Consider the following 24,451-nt stretch of genomic DNA (forward strand, 5'->3'; position numbering starts at 1 on the left):
TGTAAACAATGAGTTTGTTTCCAATATATTTAAGCAGACAAAGCTGAAGCAAATGAAACAAATATATTAACAAACAGGCTGTGACTGACACAATGGCTCGTTGTCATGTTTTATATTCTTTTTAGGGAACTCCTAACATGATGATGGTTTGCCCCTGACATCTTCTTACAAGATGCAGTAATCAGTGCACAAGTCTATTTTTCACTGAACTACATGCAAATGACATGCCCAGATTGACTATACTGCACTATACTATACTATACTATACTATTGGTAGTATATAGTATTATTATATATTTTATAATACTGTCAAAATATATTTTAGAATTTTATATAAATGTATTTTGTATGTCAGAGAGAGAGAGATGTGGACGATTTGATGGTAGAGGAAGCATGGGAACAGAATGGAGAACAAATGAGGATGAGAGGAAGGAGGAAGGGAATAAAGGGCTTCCACTGCCCGTCTCTGATTGGCTAGGCATGACGACATCTTCCCCTGAGGCTCCCTCCTCCTCCTCCTCCATCCATCGTGTCTCCGCTCCTCTCCGCTCTCTCCACCCCTCCCTCCATCTGTGTTCACCGCCCTCCCTCTCTCCTGCTCAGCAGTCTCCATCCACATTGCTCTCAAAAGCAGGAGCATCAGCTAGCCTTAGCAATCTGGACCTGGAGGAGAGGGGCTTAGGGTTTTTGCTTTTTAAATTCTTTTCCTTTCTCATCTTTCATTTCCACGGATGCCTGCTTGGATCTCCTTTTCTCCCTCAACTGCTTGTTCTCCCCTTTCCTCACCCCCTACTCACTCACCCCCTTATCTGCATCTTCTCCCTCTCTTCTGTGTCACCGGCTGGCTATCTCCATCTCCAACACGATACCTTCCTCTCGCCCAGACCTCTGCAACGGAGCCGCCCCTGCTAGCTGCTAGCAGTTTTCTGTTAGCATCACAAAGAGAGCAGTAGAGGAAGAGAGGAAGGCAGAGAGAGAGCCAGGAAACACTGTGTGGGTTGTCTGCTGTACGTCACCCCAGCTGCCTGCCCAGATCATCACTTCTGATAACACCACCGCACGCGTTTGTCCATTCTTCTGGGGTTGTTGAGAGGCAGAAGTCACTTTCCATCTAAAGGATTTACTGACCGCCACAGACCACATGTCTGGCTGCTGCTAATGGGAATCTGCTTGAGGGAAAGACGCTGAAGACCTCACTGCTGACTGAAGTGTGTTTGTGCTGCTGGATGTGTTTCTGTCAGAGGTCACATCACAGGGTCACCGTGCTGGAGAACAAACAGACGGACAAGCTGTGATGCTGATAGCACACACGTGTTTTCCTTGATTGCTGAAGTACTACCTCTTTCCAAACTTACCTTGTTTTTCATCCATCGCTGCCTCAAATCTGATGTGCCAAGTTCAGAATCTGCCTGGCAATAAAGAAGTTGTCACACAGACTCTCAGTCTCTGCCGCACCAATAGCATCAGCATGCCTGCTCCGGCTGAGACTGTCGAGCTTATCACCTCAAAGGATTTGTTTTGATATCTCAGAGCATTTTACATTTCAAAGAACGCTGAAAATCTGTCTGCTTCATTGCAAGAGCAGTTGCCAATGGGAAGCTGTATCAAGTATCGGCTGCTTTGATGTGTCATCTCATGCTCAGTAAACCTTGAGCGTTCAGGCTGCACACTCCTGCAGACTCTGAGAGGGATTCTCTCTGTCTTTGAAGTCTCTCAGGGACGGAAAATTAGAAAAGGTGGAGTGCTTGTCCATCACTGCTACCCACCAGAGCAGCAGCCCACGTGTTGAGCAGTTGTGTTGCCAGGCAACAGCGTGCTGGACTAGAATTGGTTGGGAGGGGTTTGGCAAGGTAGGATGAGAGTGGGCACCACCGACGGATTTCAAGCTGAATGTCCCAGGTAGCTGAACATTACAGCATTATGCCAAAGACGGCATCAGGACGTCATTTTCTGACTTTAATGTTGTCACACCTGAGAGCGGTTGTTGGCCTCTGACAGCAGTGCAAAGTGCGTGGCCTCCACCAGGCCCCGGACCACCCCTCTGTATTCTGTGGTGCTCAGATGAACTGGACCAGTGTTATATTCATAAGCCCCGGATGCCTGGACTGTGTCGGCTGCAATTCTTTGCTTCTTTCCATGCGGGTCTGCTGATCCAGAGTCTGTTGTGAGACTGCCTGATGTGGCCATATCTACTTGTCTTCCTTAAAGTTCACCTCCTTCACCTGGACTCAACCAGCCTGGCGAGACATTGATCTCAACACCAATCTCGGGCTTATCTCATCTGACCTTGGTCCACTCTCACTCCAGCTCCCAGTAACTCCCTGAGTCAACACGCTGGAGTCAGCCGCCGCCCTGACCCCGGAGCGGGACCCCCCGTCTCCCTCACCATGCTCCACCCCACCACGGTCAGCTCCACCCTCCCCTCCCACTTTACCCGCCCTGGCCGCCCACCTGCCCCTCCCGGCGGTCTGCAGGGCGGTTGAAGACGCTGAGGGGAAGTCAGAAGAGAACGCCCACAGCGATCAGGCCACGCCCGACTCATTCTGCAGGGTGATGGGGGTCCTGGGGATGGGACACCGGCTCTTCGTCCCCAAGTTGCTGGCGGTGAGAGGCGGGTGGGGTGGGAAACTGAGACGCTGGAGGAGAGAGGAGGAACTTGCAGGGATTTTAACTTTCGTGTTGAAAGGGAAAAATAGGAAAGTTAACGACTGAGGACAACTTTTTCTTCCCCTTGATTATGCATGAATTGGAGGAGGAATAGTTCTGCATATGCACAGTCAATTCTAGATGGAGAATCTGAACAATATGCAGCTCCTGCGAAAGAGAGAAATATGTCCTCCTATTTCCACTGTCTAGATGTCTGTGTCAGCACATAGTTCATGTCACTGCTGGGTTTAGTTGCAAATTAGTTTGGTGGACTTTACTCTATCAATCATCATCAGGAGTGTTTCTTTCAGCATTTGTCTGGTGTTCTCTGGATTATAGTAACAGTGCATCTTTATACCACTAGATGGTAGTATTTGCATGCTGCTGAGCTTCCCATTGTCGCTTTGCATGTTTGCTCTGTAATCCCACACAGTTTATGTCTACAGTGAGGTCACACTTAACACGGGCTAACCATCAGAATCCCAAGGCTGCACTTGTTAAGTAAAGCTCTTTTGGTGTCACAGCACTTGTAATGATGCTGTGCCAAACAGAAGGGTGAAGGAAATAAGAGCTAACAGACAGAAGGGAGATTGTTCTGAAAATGGGAGCAAAGAGAAGAGAACGGGTGATTGAATAGCAGTACAGGCAAATGAGCAGATGAGCTTTCAGCCTCCTGTGAAGAAGGGAAAGTGACTCCGCTGCTCCTGTTAGATGGGACAGGTGATATGTATGGGGACAAGTGGAGCCGTCCTTGAACGAATAATAGCTTACTGCTGACGGCTGTGTTGGAGCGGAGAGTTCACAAATGTAATGATTCATGTAAGCATGTGTGAAACCTGGACTCTCACTGACCTGTGGCCTGTCTGAAAGTATCTTGTTTAAATGAGTTAAAATGTTATTATTTCTGTTATTGTTACTATGAGAACACTTAAAGGAATCTCTGAATCTGAATCCTTCTCCCCTCATCTCCCTCCAGACGTCAAAGGAGGACCTCCTTCAGGCCGACTTTGAAGGGGCTCTCAAGTTCTTCAGAGTCCAGCTCCCCAAACGTTACAGAGCTGCAGAGAACGCCCGCAGGCTTATGGAGCAGGCCTGCAACATCAAGGTGAGGAACACACACACACACACACACACACCCACACACACACACACACACACACACACACACACACACACATACATAATCTGATTTAGACTTACACATTAACAACAAAAATGTAATTTTAAGACCGTCCAGAATGGTCCAAAATGAAAGATGCACACACACACACACACACACACACACACACACACACACACACACACACACACACACACACACACACACACGTACATACATACTCCGTACTCCTGGAGGAACCGTGGGATCATGGTGTTAGTTTAATAAACACAATTAGAAACGCCTTTCTCAGCATCTCCCACTGAGACTAATACCGTCCACTAGACTAGAGGGGTCAGAGGTCAGAACGCAATATGTTCTCCCCGCACATGTGGCCCAGGGTGCATTAATGCTGAGGTGGTACACATTGGCTTTCTCGTTTTTAGTTCAGTGTTGAGTGCTACTCTCTATTTCCTGCAGATCGATATTGAATTTCTGTAGGCAGCAAAAGTAAAAAGCCATCAGTTCCTACAGGAAAGACGAGCAGCACTCCAAACCAGCCGGTGGAAAAGGTGTCGGGTACTTCTGACACAGAAAAGGGAAATGTGTATTTTATTTTTCAACCAAGGGTTGGGTTATTTTGCCCACTGTTATTTCTACAGCATGACATTCTAGGTTATTGTTTCTACTCCTTATTTCTGCTTTTCCCTCTCTCGCTTGTCACCTTCCTTTGGTCCGGGCCGAGGTCTGACTCCAGCAGATACAAAATAAAATAGCTTCCATGGATGGTAGTCATGCTTTTCGCTGTGTATCCGCTGGCATTTTTGTACACACACACACACACACACACACACACACACACACACACACACACACACACACACACAGGCACACACACACACACACGTGCCTTATCATCCTCCTACTGACCTTAATGAGGGAGCCTGCATTTAGGGAATTTGCTGAGGTCACCAGAGACCCGAGGCGGCACACAGTGTGTTTACACGTATACTTTTTTTAATTTTGTGCGGTTGGACAGTCGGCTGTTTGTTGGCAGAGAGAGGAAGGAAAGAGTTCAGGGACAGATGGAGAAGATAGCCGTCCTCCCTCCACCCTTCTTGCTGTCTCTTTTTGTCTATCTCTCTGTTCTCTTCTGTCTCTCTCTCTTCTCGTCCCTGCGTCTGTGTCCTCTAATGCAACATTTTAGTCATTTTGTCACTCTGTTATCCAGATTCACTTAGTAGCTAACCAGGTTGTAGTGTCTTGCTCGAGGACATGTTGGCAGAGCAGATGGGGATTTGTACTCAACCCCCCCCCTCTCTCTGTCTCTCTGTTTGGTGTATTTCTACATACAGGATATCCTGGGTTGGGTCTTTCTGTTTATCTCCTGTGGTTTAGTAGCATTATGATACTTTTGCACAACACAGCAATATAACATGTCAGATCAAGTGTTATATTGTGCAAACACACACACACACACACCATCGTCCATTGACTGTACTAATAAAGTGGAAAGGACAGCATGGGTGTGAGTTAGGAGTATTCGTTGGGGCGGGAAGCGAGTGTGCTGACAGACTGAGAGGGAGAGGTGAGACAGGCGTGCGTACGATTGCGTGTCGTCTGATGTCTCCGTCGCTCTGCTTGTCTCTTGATCATCCCGGGCTCATCTTTCCATTTCCTGCTATAAAGAGCTTATTTCGCCACTTCTTTTTCACTTCTTCAGCAGATTTGTAGACACAAAGGCTGAGCAGAGGACCTTTATCACAAAGTTACATTCATTGGAAGAGAGACTCATTCTTATAAACCCCCGTCTCTCCTTTTACACGTACAATGGCATCCTGATAGAGGAAGTAGTTACACGTTGCTCAGGTCCCCAGTGATCAGAGTAAATGGAACAGGTCAATCCAAAAGAGAGGAAACAAGCCCGGGAGTGAAAGGAGAGACAGGGGAGTTCTTGCGTTACTTCCATCTCTCCTCTGGCTTTCAAAACCTTTCAGCCGGCCGTCTCGTAAACCTAAACCACACACACACGTCACAGCAACTCCTAACATGTCTCAGTGTGTCACATTAAGACGTCTTGACGAATCATTGAAGAGTGTTTCTCCTGTTGCCATGGCACCTGCTGGTACCAACCATCATGAGGGGGGGAGGGGGGGAGAAAAGGCAAACCAGCCTCTCCAAACTTTGCTTTCCTACATATTTTGCTGTGTCGACATCTAAATCTTATCAGCTGAAACCTCTAAGCGGCTTAAAGCTGTGGAGGAATTCAGCGCCACCTTGGCTTGATGAACACAACGGGTGGCACACTAGCTTAGCCCCCCCGAAGGATTATGGGAGGAATTTCAGTTTCTCAGCCTGCGCAGCTGGAGTTGATGACTTTTGATGACTTTTTTGTCGGTTGTATATTATCTGCCGCTCAGGATTTGACAGTTGAAGTTTTTACGATCACTTCCAAATCCAAGAAATCCAAATCCAAGAAAGAACGAAAATTAGACATATAAGGCCAACTAGTGTGTATATGTAGATAGTGACTGGTGGAAAGAGAGAGAGGCGTAGGCTGCTGATGCATCCCTGCTTTGCAGAACAGGGGTGGGGCCTGTGGGGTGCTGTGGGAGGAGCTTGTACACAGCGGCCATAAACTTTGTACAATTTCACTTCACTTCCTTGGTTTTCTTGTTTGAACAATGTGCAGTTGTAAATGTCAAGTCACTGTGGTTGGATCATGCGCTTCCTTCCTTCCTAGCTGTCACACACACACACACACACACACACACACGTGCAGAAAGAGAAAGAAAAAATGAGGACAAGCTAAAGAGAGAGAGAGAGTAAGACAGAGGGAAAGTGTGAACTGGTGTAGTACTCACACATTGGAGAGGAAGAAGAGCAACCTCCACCTTCCCATTGTGAACTTCTAGCATTTCACAGAGGAGAGGAAGGAACAAACAGGTGTGTTGTTCTACAGACACACACACCCCATCCCTCCACCCACTCCACACAAACACACACACTCCTCTGTCTCCTCCTCTCAGTGGGTGGGGCTTAGCTCCTGAGGGACTCTTGAATGCAGCCGGTCGCCTCCTCCACTCTGGGAGAGAAACCAAACCTGTCAGCTGCACTCGTCTCCTCTCCTCTCCTCTCCTCTCCTTTCCTCTCGTCTCGTCTCTCCGCCCGCTCTTCGTCCTCTCCTCCTCGCCCTCTCCTCCGTCCTCTCTGGCTTTCTGCGGTGCTTGGGAGCGAGCGGGGAGACAGGATGATGCAGGAGGTGTCCATCATGGTGGCGTACGATGCCCATGTAGTGGACCGGCCAGGTGAGGAAGACGCTCTGGCTCGCCTGGTCGCTCACTCCAGACCTCCCAGAGCGCCCAGACCTGTGGTAGGTCTGCTCAGTTGCCTCTTTGTCTCTCTACTTCTGCCTCTGACCTTATCTTCTGAAGCGTTTAGATAAGAGGAACGAGAAGAAGCATTCACCTGCTTCTTTCTTTTCGCTTTATACAGATATATTTTTAAATGTTTCTCTTTGTCTTTTCTTTAGAGCTTTGTTTGTAAACAGAGTCGGATCATGCAGTTTTACAGCTGCTATACGTTTCCTGCCGTGCGGTTGATGGTTGGGGACATTTATGTGTGTGTGTGTGTGTGTGTGCGTGTGTGTGTGTGTGTGTGTGTGTGTGTGTGTGTGTGTGTGTGTGTGTGTGTGTGTGTGTGTGTGTGTATTTCACTGTGTGTCTGTGTGTTTGAGGTTACAAAGTTTTTCTCTCAGTCTTCCAGTGAAGCTCGTTTATTGCTGTCACTTTCTTTCAATTACTGATATAAATTTGGAATAAATGGAGACCTTAGGTGTGCGTGCGTGTGTGTGTGTGTGGGAGTGGGAGTGTGTGTGTGTGTGTTATGATTCTGTTACATGGGTAATTAAGTTCCAAGGCCTAGTTTTCACTCTGATGTTCTTGTTTGAACATACAAACAACTCTGTGCTGCTACGTTATGTGCTGTAAGAACACACACACACACACACACACACACACACACGGAGTGCTTCTGCCAGCATAATTATACTCGTAGCACGTCACACCACAACCTGTGATCTCAGCTTGGCGATTTGGGACCAATTCCACTTTTCTGTTGAAAGGGATTCAGGTCAGGCGTCTAAATGCGGTGCCACCTCCCTCAGCACGAGTCTCCTTTAATCTCCTGGATCACTCTGGCCTTTCTGCTGCCCGAGCTAAGAGACACAGTTTGTGACGGGACCGGCCGCTTTGAGCCCTAAACACCACCCGTGTGTGTGTGTGTGTCCGTGAGCAGCCAGGTGTGCAGCTGAAGCGTCCTTGGAGGAGGAGGAGGAGGACTTTGATTCCTGTGCGAGATCACTGCGTTATAACTCAGTGGAGCGAGCCGACCTTTGACCCTGGAATTTAAGGAATATGCCCCGAGTGAGATTTTGAGAGGCATTTTCCCAAACAGGAAAGTTCGGGGAAAATTGAATAAAGGTTTAATTTGTTATTACCCTGACTGTACGTTTCCGTGGTAATGACATCAGCTGCATGAATAGAATGTAAATGATTAACATGAAGTGAAGGAAGTCTGCACATTTAATAAAGCCTAAGGAAGTTAGGGAATAGTGGGAAAACTGGAGTTGAGGTCATTTCCAAGTATGTTGTTAAACATTTCACATCGTCAGGTTTAATGTATGGAAAAGGCCTGGAGCTGTGAATCCTGTGTGTGTGTGTGTGTGTGTGTGTGTGTGTGTGTGTGTGTGTGTGTGTGTGTGTGTGTGTGTGTGTGTGTGTGTGTGTGTGTGTGTGTGTGTGTGTGTGTGTGTGTGTGTGTGTGTGTGTGTGTGTGTGTGTGTGTGTGTGTGTGTGTGCGTGTGTGTCTATGGTCACTGTGGAAGTTAGAGAATAGAACAGAGTAGAGTAGAACAGATTAGATTTAGCCTGGGTCCTGACAGGTAAGCAGGTGTTTGGTCACACCCCGGTGCTGCAGTGTTTGTGTGCTTTGGAGGCGTAGGAGAGCAGGTTGCATCATGGGGCTTGTGCCTGGTGTTTGAAGGTGTAGCTGCAAGAGAACAACTCTACTCTAGAACTATTCATGCCGCTGCCTCGCTCACCCTGACCTGTGAAATCTGCCGCCGCCGCCACGTTTGTCCCACATTCACACGGGTTAAAGTGAGCGACGATACATACACACACACAACGCATCATGACGAGCAGCGTTGTGAGCGTGGTGTCGTGGAAAATATGACACACCACATGATGTAGGTGGCGGGCGAGAGAGTCGGAAAGAGCTGCTTTTGTATCTCTCTCTCTCTCTCTCTCTTTCTATCACAATGATTGATCATATGATTGTGCGCGTGCGTGCGTGTGTAATTTGATGGCACAATGTCAATCGAAGCCTAAACCCTGTCAGTTTCCCTCGTTCAGTCCGTCCCATTGTTTGGCGACCATAAAACAATGATCGCTGCTGCAGAGGCCGGGCTGCTCCTCACACACAGATAGCAGCAGGACAGTGTGAATGCTGCTATGTGTCGTCTGTACGCCTCAGTGGGTCCTGGGCTTCAAAGGTCAAAGGTCAGCCCACAGGTCAGAGGGGAGGGAGAGGTGATAGCTGTGCTGGATGGCAGTTAAATGATTGATGAATCGGTTAACAAATCCAGAATGTACTGAATACATGCAGTGTACTGTAAGTGTCCGGATGTTTTGGTTTGAATCATCAGAAGAAGAGGAAATCATCATCATCATCATGTGGTGTGACTGACAGCTGGTGTGATGTCGTACACAAATCAAAACACAACAGCGTTCACCCACATGTTTCTATAGTTTGTTATGCACAACAGTGAATCAGGTACTTGATGATTCAGAAACAGCACAGTAAACACACACTCTCTCTCACACACACACACACACACACACACACACACACACACACACACACACACACACACACACACACACACACCAGTCCCAGAGGAGGGAGGGGTCACTGATCCTGAGTCTTAATGGTGGGCTCTATGGCAACACTGTATCCACACAGGGGAGATAACGTTACCACCCACCTGAGACTGACACACACACACAAAAACACACACACACACACACACAGATGCACTTCGATAACAGTCACTCATTGTTTAAACTTTCAGTGCTGTTTTGTCCTCAGACCCTTTGATATGAAATAAATTTGAAATAAATAAACCCCCAAAAAAAGGGGGCGTGATTTCATCCGCCTTGTTTCTCTTTTCCAGGTTCCAACTAAAAAGCTGAAGAAGTTTGAGAAGGAGTATCAGACGCTGCGAGAGAGCCAACTGACACAGGAAGACCCCATCGACCGTTACCAGGTGACACACACGTCCATCGCCACGGTTACACCTCACGTTTAGAGACTTTTGTTTAAACGCTGTTGTTTCTAAGATTAGGGCGGCGGTTATTTACGCACTCCCTCTCTGCTGAACACGAATCCTCTTCTGTGATCCCAAGTCTGGATGTTTCAAATGTTGGATGAGACGTTTGACAGCACTGACTTTGTTTTCTTTCTCTCTTATTTTGACTCTGAGATGAGTATTTTTAGAGAAAGCTGCCCGGCTGATGTCATAGGTTATTGTTTGAAATTCATGGCAGACACTTTTTGTTTTTTTTGTTTTTTTGTTTTTCATTTGCCGCTTCTTTAAATCTGTCATTCTTCTTTTGCAAGTATTTGTTTTTGAAATTTTGGAGGTAACGGCAAAGTGACATTATTGGAGCGGATCGAGTTAAATTTAGATGTGAAGCTTAAAGGAACAGTGCAGAATTTTTTAAGCTTTCTATCTCTCCATTTATATGGTTTAGGATGTCATGTTTAATTAGTCCAAAGCCAAAACTGAAATGGGAAAAAAAAATCGACTCTACATCTTCCTCAATGTACAGCAGCAGTGTGTGTGTGTGTGTGTGTGTGTGTGTGTGGAGGGGGGGATGTCTGATGTAAATCACAGCCTGTGAAGGAAAGGATGGAAGGATTTCATTGTAGATAAGAAGTCAGGAAAAGGCGTTCAGACACATCGTCAAAGTCAATACTTTTGCTTGGTTTGACTTTCTGAATTGAGTTCTGTGGCATGAGACCTTCTGCTCTCTGCTCTATTAGTTTCGTCTTATGGAAATGAAATGAAACAATGGACAGAGAGAGAGAGAGAGAGAGAGAGAGACTCTGGGCTGGGAGGTGCAGAGACGGGAAGCTCCTGTCAGGATCATGTGTTTGAGTTGAGTTGAGCTGCAGGCGGCTGATGGAAAGACGTTTAGACGGTAAGCTGCCTCTGCTCCCACGAACATCTCACACCGAGCGGAAATGTACACTTTTATACTGTTTAATATTCTGTATTGTTGATTGCTAGACGCTGGCCATCGTCGTGTAGGTCCTGTAAGATGCACTAGTCAGCCTTCAGTTATAACTATGTCTATAAAAATGCTCTAAAACTGCTGAAACAGAGGAAAGCTCACAGATTAGAGATGTTCCCCAGCCACTCTGTGTGTGTGTGTGTGTTTGCCTCATCACCTCTGAGTTTGCAGAGTCCGAAGAATTGAGAGTGAAGAGCAGAGAGATCATGGAGTACATGATGTTGCTTCATTAACATTTCCCCTGGCGTCAGGAGCGGCACAGCTGTGAGGACCTGTGGGTGCTGGAGCTCGTGTGCTGCTCTGATGTGCTGAGGTGGAAAGTCTGAAACGCTGAAACACAGCATGTGTGTTTGTGTCTCTCAGTGACGTCATAGCTGATATATAAATACACCCTGCAAACTGTGAGGAAATGCTCAGCCTTAGTGACGTGCAGATGTTTCAGATGTTCAGAAGATGAAGCACGATGACAAACTTCTGCTGTGCTGAAGCTCCTTCAGTTTCTATCACACACAACTGTGAACTGAGAGCACAACATGTGACTGTGTGTGTGTGAATGATTAGGGTTAGGAAAGGTCATCGTTATGTGAGAGAGATGCCAGGGTCAAGTGGCCCCTCATAACCGTGACGATTGTAACTACGGCATGGTCGTCATGTGAGACTGTTTAGACGAGTCATGAGACTATTACTGGGTCTACAATGGGAAGGATAACGTGTGTGTGTGTGTGTGTGTGTGTGTCTGTGTGTCTGTGTGTCTCTGTGCAGAGGGAGAACCGTCGTCTGCAGGAAGCCAGCATGCGACTGGAGCAGGAGAACGACGACCTGGCCCACGAACTGGTCACCAGTAAGATCGCCCTTCGAAATGACCTTGACCAGGTAACACTGCTATTCTCTCAAATCTTTTCTATATCTTTATATTTCTATTTCTTAACGTTCTGCCACAGTTTGTTGCCAGAGTTGAGTGGGCGTGGCTTATCCTACAAAATGTGCTGCATCTAATGATAAATGAAGAGAGATGAAAAGTGCAGATCCGTACCTCACCGACTCTGATGGTTGGAGATTTAATAAGGTATTCTGTGTTTCTTTGTCTGTGTGTGTGTGTGTGTGTGTGTATGTGTGTGTGTGTGTGTGTGTGTGTACATGCAGGCAGAAGACAAAGCTGATGTTCTGAACAAAGAGCTGCTGAGCACCAAGCAGCGTCTGGTGGAGACGGAGGAGGAAAAGAGGAGGCAGGAGGAGGAGACGGCTCAGGTAACACCTTCAGTCTGCAGGAAGGGGCATTGAGCGTCGGCATAAAGAAACCAAACAGAACATCTACAGGAAATAAATCTGATGTTATCGTGTCGTTTGTGTGCTTTGAAGTCGGCTTGATTTGCTTTCACTTCTGCTTGGACGAGCAATAATGAATGTAAATCTTTAATGAGCTTCAGTCGTTGACCAACAAACCACAAAGACAGGATCGGCGTCTCTGAAGCTGAAGTTTAATCTCTGGATCTTCAAGACTCATTTAAGACTTATTTCAGAACCTGACTTTAAATCAGATGACCTGGAAGCGTTTAAATGTATTTCACTTTCAAAACGAGACGCGTGTGGTAAACATGACACCATGGTTGCACGTGCACATCCCACGTCTAGACGGTCGATTGGTATTTCCTGTGATATCTCTGATCGTGAGAGACGCACTGCTGACATCTGATGTGATGTGTACATTGTGTCCCAGCTGAAGGAGGTGTTCAGGAGAGAGCTGGAGAAGGCCGAGCTGGAGATCAAGAAGACCTCGGCCATCATCGCAGAATACAAACAGGTCGGACATTTTCCGTTACCTGTTACTAGAGTTTAATGGTTATGTTGCTCAGTTTATATACAGCTTAATAAAGAAATGGCCTGGTGTGTCTTAGTGTTTCAAGTGTGTGTGTGTGTGTGTGTGTGTAATCCGCTTTGTCTGTGTGTTTTAGATCTGCTCCCAGCTGAGCACCAGGCTGGAAAAACAGCAGGCCGCCACCAAAGAAGAGCTGGACCTTGTCAGGGTGAGATTATGACGTTAATGCACCTCTGAACAACACACACACACACACACACAATGTTGTTGTTTAGCAAAGAAGCTCCCGAGTGATCCCGTCTGACTCTGCTGATGTGTGTGTGTGTTTGCAGAGTAAAGTGATGGGTTGCGAGCGCTGCAGGGTGTTGTTCAGCACCCTGGGGTCCCTACAGGTGTCGTCACCCGGCAGGGATAATCAGTCCGCCGAGCCGCTGGATGAGGAGAAGGACGGACTGAAGGAGCAGCTGAGGCATCTGGAGTTGGAGCTCGCTCAGACCAAACTGCAGCTGGTGGAGGCCAAGTGTCGCATCCAGGTGAGGGAAGAACACACAGTGTGTAACAGCAGAGAGTAGGCTCCTGTGATCTCTGTGTGCATTGTGTGGAGCTCAGGTTCACCTCTGCCTCTTGTCTCTCTGCAGGAGCTGGAGCACCAGCGAGGAGTCCTGATGACAGAGATCCAGGCGGCTAAGAACTCTTGGTTCAGCAAAACCCTGGGCTCCCTGAAGAGCTCGGCCTCCTCCACCTCCTCCTCCTCCTCCTCCTCTTCTTCCTCTGGCTCCCTGCCACAGGCGCCCTCCTCCCCCAAGGACGGCCCAGCGTAACCACACCCCTCCCTCGTTCTCCCGCGATGCACAGTAGAGCTGAGGAACACACAGAGCAGAAACGAGCAGCAGAGAGACGAGGCGCTCCCTGTGGACGCCACTCGCCGGTTTTTCCTGGACTGTGAACATGGAGGATGAGGGGAGAAGCAGGCAGGGACCAGCGCCATCTTTCGGTCAGCACGTTTACATGCACCTTAAAACTTCGATTGTACCGCGGCAATAACTCTGCCTCCATAAATATCATGAATACACCTTAATGCCACTGACGAGTAACAGAGCAAGATTATACCACTGTTAATCGTTGAGTTAAGGCATGTAAACGTCTTTACCAGAGCACCGCCTCCATGTGCATTTCCTCAACGGGCAGCCTGGCCTCATATTGTGATTACGCAACACGTCATACTCTGAGAACTGCGGAATTCTATTGATTCCGTCCATGTATACGGCTTAATCTCATTTTTGCCTTTAATCCCACTAAGGGCAAAGCCTCAGCGTATTGAGTGCATGTAAATGTACCGAGTGATTTTACTTGTGTTGGTCCATTTATTACAGATCGTACACACTTTGCATTCCTGTTGACCGTTTTTCAAACCATGCCTTTTCAGCGTACGTCCCTCCCGTCCACCCAGCCGTTGTTTTCCTTGTATTTCAGTGCAAAACACCTGCGGACGCTTAAAACTTAGTGAAGCAGTGAAATCGTCACGTTAAATCCATAAACTCTGTTATTTTAGCTGAAGTTTCGTAGCGTGGATGGACTTCACAGCTTCGGCGTGTTTAAGGCGTCTATTTATTTTCATATTGCACAGAAATAAAGGGAAAACAATGTAAAATATACAAACTGAAACTCTACAGCATTCGGGAAATGGTCAGCAGGAATGTCAGGTCGTGATGGTTTGAAGTGAGCAGAGACGGAAACACAAGAGATTTGGCTCCAGCCTGTGGCCACACGCGGCTGCTGCAGCGTTACAGCGTCAGTTCAGTTGTTATTTTGGAGCTGATGCTGAAAAGGAAAACCGCGTTCAGTTTCAGAGAACAACACTGAAGTTGTTTTACTTTATGGTAATATACAGTAAACAAAGTTGTCTTATAAATATGTATAACTAATTATTGTTTTTTTTAATCTTGTACAGTTCTTTAAAACGGAAAAAACAAAACGAGAAATAGTTCTTTGTTAAATTTCCTTTTTTTTACTTTTTTGGAAATTGAATGTGATCTGGTTGGACGTTGACGTAAAGAAGCACAGCAGTGTGATCGAGTCCGGTCGAGTCCAAAAGCAGACGAGCCAAAGTGGCAAATGTGTGCGGCGTGTGTGTGTGTGGCTGAACTCACTCCAGCTGTGTAATCACACTGAGACGTTTGACTTTAAGCTTTTATGACCACATTTGCTTTTTAACGGCTCGCCTCATCACAAATGTTCTTACTTTTTATCGATCAAGACCAACATTACTTTAGAGGGGCACTGTGTAGAGATCATACCTCCACCAAGGCCAAAATAAGCCAAGACAAACTCTTATCTTAATCGAATTAAATACCGGAGAAAGACGCGACCAGAACAATAGCAGGAGGACCTGATTGCTTTATCTGTCATAAGTTTTTAAATGTCTCTGGACCAAACTGCACTGGTTGATTGGCACATTTATCCCACAGTAGACGATTATGTTGTATTGAAATTGGTGTTTGACCTTCTCGAAAATCCCCCTTTTGACCGTGTTCATGTTGGATCAGCACCAAACGTTTCCCTCCTCTTCCCCCTGCTGAATCAAAGCAATTGAAGTTAAATCTTTACGTAAAGGTGTTAACGGTGTGTGTCAGTGCTGCTTTACGTTAGGACCTTCACCCACACACGCACTTATGTTTCCATCCATTCATGCTGTTGCCATTCTGAATCCACCATAGATGCCCGAGTCTGCACGCTGACTTAGCTTCTAACATTAGGTAATATAGTGTAGACTCTGTGGTATCTGGAAAAGAGCACAATTTATCTCTCAACGGTCCATCATCATCATCATCATCATCATCGCCATACACGGCTGTGCCAACACCATCTTTGCCTTTCTTCATGTTGAAGGAATACACAGAACGCAAACAGACACCTGCATCGAAATCATCCCTGTGCTAATAAGTGAGAAAATGTAAAGTGATGTGTTTAGTAAATAAATAAAATTCACATTAATTAAGCCGGCTCTCATTTTCTACAGCAACAGTAAATCTGAAACACACACAATAAATAAATATAGCTGTGACTTCTCGCACCTTGCATGCAGAATTGGTTAAATTTCTGCCTATTTGTCATCAAAGCTTTACAACTAAGATGCAAAATAAAGACAGGCAGATAATGGTTTCAGTTAAACCACATCATCACATGCCAATAACTCCACTCACTGAAGATCACAACTCCTCAGCAATTGATTGATTGATTGTGTTTATTTTGTGAATATCTGAAATCAGTAAACAGTAAATGAGGTCATAGTTCTAACACTTAACCAATTAATGTTGCCATGCAGACAGAAGAATGAACCCAGGCATATTCCATTAGATTTGGATGCATTGTTACTTCAGCTGTGATTCTTTTTGCCCTCTTCTTTGGCAAGGATGCTGAATCAATCACTCATATCATCAAAGTATTGTTCTATGTTGCGAAGCATCTGAACGACGGCGCTGAGCAGCAGCATGTCGCAGTTCAGGTCCAACTCCAGCTCCATGCTGTAGTTCTTCACTGGAACAATGCAACACATCGGCACACCAAGCCGAGTGTTGACCGTCTGCACCTGGAACACAAACCCGGCACAGAGATTCAGCTAAAGGAGATGTTTTCATAGAGAGCAGAGTAAGACCGCTGCTAGATTTTCTTTCCTTTGGCCTTTACTTTATAAGAATCATAAACGTCAAATCAAAGGCCATCTCACCAGGTCCCTAATGTAGCCGCTGCTGTAAATGTTCTTCACATCCTCTGACACCAGGGGGCAGCATTCATCAGGTTTAGTCAGCAACACCAGCTGGGGAAGCCCTGGAAAACAGCACAAATCAGTGGCGCCTCCAGAAATTTTTCATAGGGGGGACCAGATGGGGGCCCTGAGAGTCTTGGGGTGGCCGACCAAAATGTACGATGACGGGGGAGGAGTGCCAGATAGAAGCGCCCCTCTGGCAATCGGTGATTGTTACCCGCAAGTGCGCTGGCACCGGCTGGAGAAAATCACGGACAACACCGGCAACCAGAGGGGTGCGTCTATCTGCAAGTGCGCAATAAAAACGGCCCTCTGGCAACCGATCATTTTCCCCGGCAACTGTTGACTTTCCGGTGAAAATCACACCCCTCCGGCAATCACCGGCAACCTGAGGGGCGCTTCTATCGCGCACTTGCCAATAGAAGCACCCCTCCGGCAACCTGTAATTTTTCCCGGCGAGCGGTGATTTTCACCGGCAAGTGCACAACACAAGCGCCCCTCCACCTACCCCTCCCCCCCTCACCTGCGCAATTGTGCCACTGTGACTCCAAGATTCCGACTCCGGAGTGTGAGTGATGGAAGGTCAGTGGCCACTGGGGGGGCCAGCCATTTTCCAGGGGGGGCCGTGGCCTTATTCTACATTATGTTAATTTACCACTGATATTGTGGGACTGACCCATTAAGTTGATCTTTCTGCGTATAGCATCCAGCTTCACCTCCAGCTTATCCGACATGATGGAGACCTTGCTGCCGTCGATGACGTAGGCCACACAGTGGATCTGATCCTTGAGTGCTGGAGACTCGTGGTAGCCGGGAGTTCGTGGTTGCAGAGGAGCAGAGGGGTTGAACTGATTCAGACAGAAACAAACGGCTCTTCAGTGCCAGATCCTGCTGAATGTAAGTAAAGGTGAGAAAAACCTACCTGGTAAGTGTCTGGCACATGACCTTTGAGGATATTGCTGACATCATCCACATCAAGTCCCGCCCCTTTGTTCTCCTCTAATCCCATAGTATCACACAAGATGATAGGCAGAGGTTTTCCTTCTCGTCCATCTTTTATGGAGTAGGTGCAAAACTGTTGGTACAAAGTCTTTTCTTCATCCACATTTATTCAGGCAACCAGGGCCAACAGTCACCCAATTATGACTCAGTAACCTGTTCAATATCATCCTTGAGAAGCTGAGGAGGACCTGACCTTGGTGGTGAGGCTGGTCTTGGAGCAGCCGGCGGTGGCCTTCCTGGTGATATGACCTCTGAATATAGAGTTGATGGAGTTAAAGAAGCTGGACTTTCCAGCTCCCACCTGTCCGATGAGCAGAACCCGGACCTGGTCCACAGAAGTGGTCATGGGTCTGAAGAGTCTGATGCTGTCCATCATCTCCTTCCTCTTACTGCTAAAACCAGTGCAGGTAAAAAAAACTGTCTTCAGAAACATTTGAAGAATAATCAGGATATATTGAAACTCTACCTCTCTATGACAACAACTGTGCCACAAACAAAGGGTGCAGAACTATGCCTCCACCCCACTCACACAGAATCCCAGACTGTGGTCCTCCATGGCTTCTCAAGTTCTGTGGAAGAGTACATCCAGATATTATGATCATCAGAAATCATAAATCCAAATAAGTGTTTATATGGTGAATGTTAAAGAATAGCAGAATAAGTCATCAGTCATTTGTCAGAATGTGTTGTGAAGCCAGAAGCATCAGAGTTTGGTTGATGATGACAAACTCACCGTCAACCTTAACTCCATAGACTTCACACTCAGCTTGAGATCATTGCCATGCATTTCTGCAGCATTGAAGGTGTAATAAGTTGCTGCATTGCTATAGACTACGGCTTGGTTTCCATAGACAAGGACCAAAGATTCTCCAAAATAAGGACCAGAGGTATTTATCATTTTCACTGCATTAGCAGAATTGGTGACACGATATTTGATGACTCTTTCTCCTTTTAATGTAAAAAGAAAGGCCTCGCGATCTGCTACATACTGTCCACTCTGACTAAAGGCTTGAGTGGTGTAACCTCCAAACACGTAGCCAAATGCATTGTAGCCTACTGACACTGTGGGACCATGGTTGTCACACTGCTGGTGGAAGGCGGCCCCAGTGAATCCATGGATGGTGGCCTTGTACAGCAGCTGTAGCCTTCCACCTCCCAGCTGCTTGGAGAACGCCCTCTGCTGGATTGTGCTGAGCATGGGGTTCATGGTGGAACGTTTGCCTGCTGAGGTTTGAAGGAATATTGATTTTCTTGAGCTTCTACAGTTCACTCACTGTGTAGTCTGCAAAACAGACAGAGCTGTCAGAGAAATTCCCTTCATTTTTCATGAAATAAATTGGATTTCATGTACATCATCCAGATGGCCAAGTCAGATCATAACACTGGGATATTAATAATATTTATATTGATAATAATAATAATAATAATAATAATAATAATAATAATAAAAATAATAATAATGGAAATTAATGCCGTAACAGGATTACAAGAAAAGTCAAACACTGTGGGTTTAATCATCAAGACCAGCTTGATCTCTTCCCGTCTAAAAGTGGAGCCATCAAGATGGAAGAATATGAAATGATTCTGACACAGGCCGATCTAGACACTTGACACACCCAAACTAACTCAGTCATAGGTCATGATTCTAAGTGAAACATGGGTAGTGAAACCAGGCCGCACAATGTCCACCTAATCTAAACAAAGCCATCAACCATCCTATCCTATATATTTCCACCCTGTATGTATGTATGTATCTGTGTGTGTGTGTGTGTGTGTGTGTGTGTGTGTGTGTGTGTGTGTGTGTGTGTGTGTGTGTGAGACACACACAAACACACACACTTCAAATCCACAATGACCCTTTTTAAATAACAAAATGTTCAGACTGCAACAGACGATTTCATGTTAAAGTTTGTCAAATCTACACTCCATTAATTTCCTACCTGCAGTTTGAAGATGTTCGGGGGTACATAGGTCTCTAAAGGTGCAGCATTTACAACTACATACACGGACCGGAAATATTGTGTTTGGCTTTCAAAATAATATCCAACGCTTCTTATGTATCTCTGTAATTCAGGTGTCTCCAACATTTTTGTCTCTGCGAGCTACTTTGACAAAATAAAAGTGTCCATGAGCTACTCATGTTTTACATTATCTGTAACATTTAACCACATGGCTGATTCTCCACCCAAACCAGCTGAATAAGCGTCTTTTGTGTGAACATTTACAAAATGGAGATATCCAACACTCAGCACTCACATTTTGTTTCAAATGCACTTTAATTCAGCAACATGAGCTTGTTTTTTTCTGTATACATTTTCAGTGTCAATCTCACATCAATAAATTCACATCATATTAATCTCATTTATAATTAGTTACTTATTTTACTATTTTACCAATACTATACCTTTCATATTTCACATTTTCTGTCTGTCAACATATCACTATCACAACTTCCCTTCACATTCCCTGTAATTCAGGGAATTCCCTGTAGTACCCATATCATCTGTGCTTCACATGCATTCAGTCTGTTCTGATGTTAATGAGATGACAGTGAGTGTGGTACTGTTTTCATGAGGAATTTAAATAGTTTTGGAATGTCCTTGCAGTGAAGCACGTTTTCTGTCGTACAGTTTGGAGTGTTTTCCTGTTTGGAAGAACACACACTGGATTGAGAGCCTGGATGGAGCTTCTAAATCCCAACAATTGTAGAAGCACTGACAGTACTAGCAGGCACGCTAGCCTACCTTTTTTTCTTTAAACTGGACTGTTGGATGTACAGTTCTCATGTCTGTGAAGGTTTTTTGTGGACCCTGCTCGTTAATTGTTAAAATGCATCCAAATGCTGCTTTTATTTTTTTTTATTTTTTTTTTTACAGCTGTCATCTTTTCGCACACTGCAGACCGGGACCATTCTATCATTCTGTCTTGTATTAAGTTGCAGAAGAAAAAAAAACGGCTCTCGGACAGGAGCCGACTCCCATTGTTTACCTAAAAGAGCCGGTCGTTGCACCGGCTCGTTCGCGAGCGACACATGACGCCCTGCTGGCAGTCAGAAAGTCCCGTGAAAAATTGCTGTGGACTTTGGTGAGGTGGCGCTCCACATACGCATTCGCACCGCAAATGAGACATGTACATACTTGTCATTCCCATTCGTATTTTTTTATTTTAATTCTTCATGAAAATAGTACATTTATTGCCTTTTACCGGGGCTGTTTTGGGGGCGGTCATCCTCAAATCCGGCGTGCGCTTGCGAGCCGAGTGTTACTGTGTCACGTAACCAAACTAGACAGCCGCCTCATTTGTTGGACTGAGAGCTGATTGGTTTATAATCGTTTTATGACAAAAGTGGGCGGGATGTCTGAATTTGATTGGATAGAAATGTAAACGGCTTTACCAAGTGACGATGTGATGTCAAATGTATGCATTCTCTGAACCTTTCGGGCCGCTACTCAGAAATGCTTTGCGAACGACCAGTCGCTTGCGAGCGACGTGTTGGCGACCCCTGCTGTAATTATTCAGTCTTCTTTGGCAAAGCACAAGTGGATAAAGGTGGATAATGGTTTCAGTTAAAGAGGACAACGACATCATCACATGCCAATAACTCCACTCACTGAAGATCACAACTGTTCAGTGATTGATTGATTGATTGTGTTTATTTTGTGAATATCTAAAAACAGTAAACAGTAAATGAGGTCATAGTTCTAACACTTAACCAGTTAATGTTGCCATGCAGACAGGAGAATGAACCCAGGCATATTCCATTAGATTTGGATGCATTGTTACTTCAGCTGTGATTCTTTTTGCCCTCTTCTTTGGCGAGGATGACGAATCAATCACTGATATCGTCAAAGTAATTATCGATGTAACGAAGCATCTGAACGACGGCGCTGAGCAGCAGGATGTCGCAATTCAGGTCCAACTCCAGCTCCATGCTGTAGTTCTTCACTGGAACAATGCAACACATCGGCACACCAAGCCGAGTGTGGACCGTCTGCACCTGGAACACAAACCCGGCACAGAGATTCAGCTGAGGGAGACGTTTTCATAGAGAGCAAAGTAAAACCGCTGCTAATTTTCTATCCTTTGGCCTTGACTTTATAAGAATCATCAACGTCAAATCAAAGGCGATCTCACCAGGTCCCTAATGTAGCCGCTGCTGTAAATGTTCTTCACATCCTCTGACACCAGGGGGCAGCATTCATCAGGTTTAGTCAGCAACACCAGCTGGGGAAGCCCTGGAAAACACCACAAATGTCTTCTATTATGTGATCCCTACCTTGTTTATTCTACATTATGTTAATTTACCACTGATATTGTGGGACTGACCCATTAAGTTGATCTTTCTGCGTATAGCATCCAGCTTCGCCTCCAGCTTATCCGACATGATGGAGACCTTGCTGGCGTCGATGACGTAGGCCACACAGTGGATCTGATCCTTGAGTGCTGGAGACTCGCGGTAGCCGGGAGCTCGTGGTTGCAGAGGAGCAATGGGGTTGAACTGATTCAGACAGAAACAAACGGCTCTTCAGTGCCAGATCCTGCTGAATGTAAGTAAAGGTGAGAACAACCTACAGTAGCCACCTGGTAAGTGTCTGGCACGTGACCTTTGAGGATGTTGCTGATGTCATCCACATCAAGTCCCGCCCCTGTGTTCTCCTCTAATCCCATAGTATCACACAAGATGATAGGCAGAGGTTTTCCTTCTCGTCCATCTTTTATGGAGTAGGTGCGAAACTGTTGGGTACAAAGTGTTTTCTTCATCCACATTTATTCAGGCAACCAGTGCCAACAGTCACCCAATTATGACTCAGTAACCTGTTCAATATCATCATTGAGAAGCTGAGGAGGACCTGACCTTGGTGGTGAGGCTGGTCTTGGAGCAGCCGGCGGTGGCCTGGCTGGTGACATGACCTCTGAATATAGAGTTGATGGAGTTAAAGAAGCTGGACTTTCCAGCTCCCACCTGTCCGATGAGCAGAACCCGGACCTGGTCCACAGCAGTGATCGTTGGTTTGAAGAGTCTGATGCTGTCCATCATCTCCTTCCTCTTACTACTAAAACCAGTGCAGGTAAAAAAAACAACTGTGTCTTCAGAAACATTTGAAGAATAATCAGGATATATCGAAACTCTACCTCTTCAACTCTATGACAACTGTGCCACAAACAAAGGGTGCAGAACTATGCCTCCACCCCACTCACACAGAATCCCAGACTGTGGTCCTCCATGGCTTCTCAAGTTCTGCGGAAGAGTACATCCAGATATTCTAATCATCATAAATCATAAATCCAGATAACTGTTTTTATAGTGAACATTAAAGAATAGCAGAATAAGTCATCAGTCATTTGTCAGAATGTGTTGTGAAGCCAGAAGCATCAGAGTTTGGTTGATGATGACAAACTCACCGTCATCCTCAACTTCATAGACTTCACACTCAGTCAGGTTGAGAACATTGCCATGCATTTCTGCATCATTGAAGGTGTAATAGCCTCCTCCAGCATTGCTATGGACTACGGCTCGGTTTCCATAGACAAGGACCAAAGATTCTCCAAAATAAGGACCACAGGAAGTTATCATGTTCACTGCATAAGTAGAATTGGTGACATTATATTTGATGACTCTTTCTCCTTTTAATGTGAAAAGAAAGGCCTCGCGATCTGCTACATACTGTCCACTCTGACTAAAGGCTTGAGTGGTGTAACCTCCAAACACGTAGCCAGATGCATTGTAGCCTACTGACACTGTGGGACCATGGTTGTCACACTGCTGGTGGAAGGCGGCCCCAGTGAATCCATGGATGGTGGCCTTGTACAGCAGCTTTAGCTTTCCACCTCCCAGCTGCTTGGAGATCGCCCTCTGCTGGATCGTGTTAAGCATGGGGTTCATGGTGGAACGTTTGCCTGCTGAGGTTTGTAGGAATATTGATTTTCTGGAGCTTCTACAGTTCACTCACTGTGTAGTCTGCAAAACAAACAGAGCTGTCAGAGAAATTACCTTCATTGTTCATAAAATAAACTGGATTTTCATGTTCAGGATTAATAACAATAATAATAATACTGGAAATTAATGCTGTAACAGGATTACAAGAAAAGCCAAACACTGTGGGTTTGATCTGGTTTGATTAAACATCAAGACCAGCTTGATCTCTTCCAGTCTAAGAGTGGAGCCATCAAGATGGAAGAATATGAAATGATTCCATGACACTTGACACACCCAAACTAACTCAGTCATACGTCATGATTCTGTGTAAAAGGAAAGTGAAACCAGGCCGCACAATGTCCACCTAATCTAAACAAAGCTATCAATCATCATATTTCCGCCCTGTGTGTGTGTGTGTGTGTGTGTGTGTGTGTGTGTGTGTGTGTGTGTGTACGTACTGTACGTACGTACGTACAGTAAGTACACACAGATGTGAACGTACACTTCAAATCCACAGTGACACTTTTTCAATTACATAATGTTTAGACTGCAACAGACGATTTCATGTTGAAGTTTGTCAAAATATTCAACACTCCATTAATTTCTAACCTGCAGTTTGAAGACGTTCGGGGATGACGAAGGTGTCTGAAGATGCAGCATTCACAACTACATACACAGACCGGAAATATTGTTCTTGGCTTTCAAAATAATGTGAAAAGCGGCTTGTGTATCGTGTAATATATCAAATTCTTCTTTGGCAACGCGCGGTAAGGGCTTTATTTTGAAGGGATTTACCAGAAGTGCACAATATACTTCAGCTACCTTGACTGACACTCGGGCGGAAATC

At 45.8% G+C, this 24,451-nt stretch overlaps 2 protein-coding genes and 1 pseudogene across 5 annotated transcripts in view; 1 reads left to right on the top strand and 2 right to left on the bottom strand.

The window, feature by feature from the left end:
* rabgap1l (RAB GTPase activating protein 1-like) overlaps positions 1–15,917 on the top strand; it is a 73,992-nt gene extending 58,075 nt beyond the window's left edge. For 2 of the 3 annotated variants that reach the window (XM_076151385.1, XM_076151386.1), the window contains exons 19-26: positions 3,623–3,751; positions 9,981–10,073; positions 11,866–11,976; positions 12,247–12,351; positions 12,821–12,904; positions 13,056–13,127; positions 13,252–13,452; positions 13,558–15,917. In XM_076151385.1, coding sequence (XP_076007500.1) covers positions 3,623–3,751; positions 9,981–10,073; positions 11,866–11,976; positions 12,247–12,351; positions 12,821–12,904; positions 13,056–13,127; positions 13,252–13,452; positions 13,558–13,740 — 978 coding nt within the window. In that variant the 3' untranslated portion in view covers positions 13,741–15,917. Of the gene's footprint in view, positions 1–3,622; positions 3,752–6,811; positions 7,119–9,980; positions 10,074–11,865; positions 11,977–12,246; positions 12,352–12,820; positions 12,905–13,055; positions 13,128–13,251; positions 13,453–13,557 lie in introns of those variants that run through there. The other variant, XM_076151388.1, reaches the window with a different exon arrangement.
* Positions 15,918–16,153: 236 nt separating this feature from the next.
* Positions 16,154–24,295, bottom strand: LOC143001667 (interferon-induced protein 44-like; annotated as a pseudogene).
* Positions 21,381–24,290, bottom strand: LOC143001665 (interferon-induced protein 44-like). Of its 2 annotated transcripts, XM_076151396.1 has the most exons (8): positions 24,214–24,290; positions 23,091–23,663; positions 22,887–22,926; positions 22,543–22,741; positions 22,269–22,421; positions 22,014–22,185; positions 21,822–21,922; positions 21,381–21,684 (listed from the first exon to the last, which is right to left on the bottom strand). In XM_076151396.1, the coding sequence occupies exons 2-8, from the start codon at positions 23,569–23,571 to the stop codon at positions 21,517–21,519; spliced, it is 1,314 nt and encodes a 437-aa protein (XP_076007511.1). In that variant the 5' UTR covers positions 23,572–23,663; positions 24,214–24,290; the 3' UTR covers positions 21,381–21,516. The 2 variants fall into 2 exon arrangements, with proteins under 2 accessions (XP_076007511.1, XP_076007512.1); XM_076151397.1 differs by lacking the exon at positions 24,214–24,290 and having other exon boundaries at positions 21,502–21,684; positions 22,543–22,738; positions 23,091–23,622.
* Positions 24,296–24,451: the final 156 nt, after the last annotated feature.

This window comes from Genypterus blacodes, unplaced genomic scaffold (assembly GCF_046128005.1).
Source record: "Genypterus blacodes isolate CSIRO-AG114 ecotype Tasmania unplaced genomic scaffold, CSIRO-AGI_Gbla_v1 ptg000054l_1, whole genome shotgun sequence".
Lineage (NCBI taxonomy): Eukaryota > Metazoa > Chordata > Actinopteri > Ophidiiformes > Ophidiidae > Genypterus > Genypterus blacodes.

Excerpts from the sequence above, each read along its gene's own strand:
- LOC143001665 (XM_076151396.1), bottom strand. The coding sequence starts at position 23,571 with ATGAACCCCATGCTTAACACGATCCAGCAGAGGGCGATCTCCAAGCAG. Across the intron at positions 22,186-22,268 it reads ACGTGCCAGACACTTACCAG|TTCAACCCCATTGCTCCTCT; the intron begins GTGGCTACTGTA and ends TGTCTGAATCAG. Across the intron at positions 21,923-22,013 it reads CAGAAAGATCAACTTAATGG|GGCTTCCCCAGCTGGTGTTG; the intron begins GTCAGTCCCACA and ends GGTGTTTTCCAG.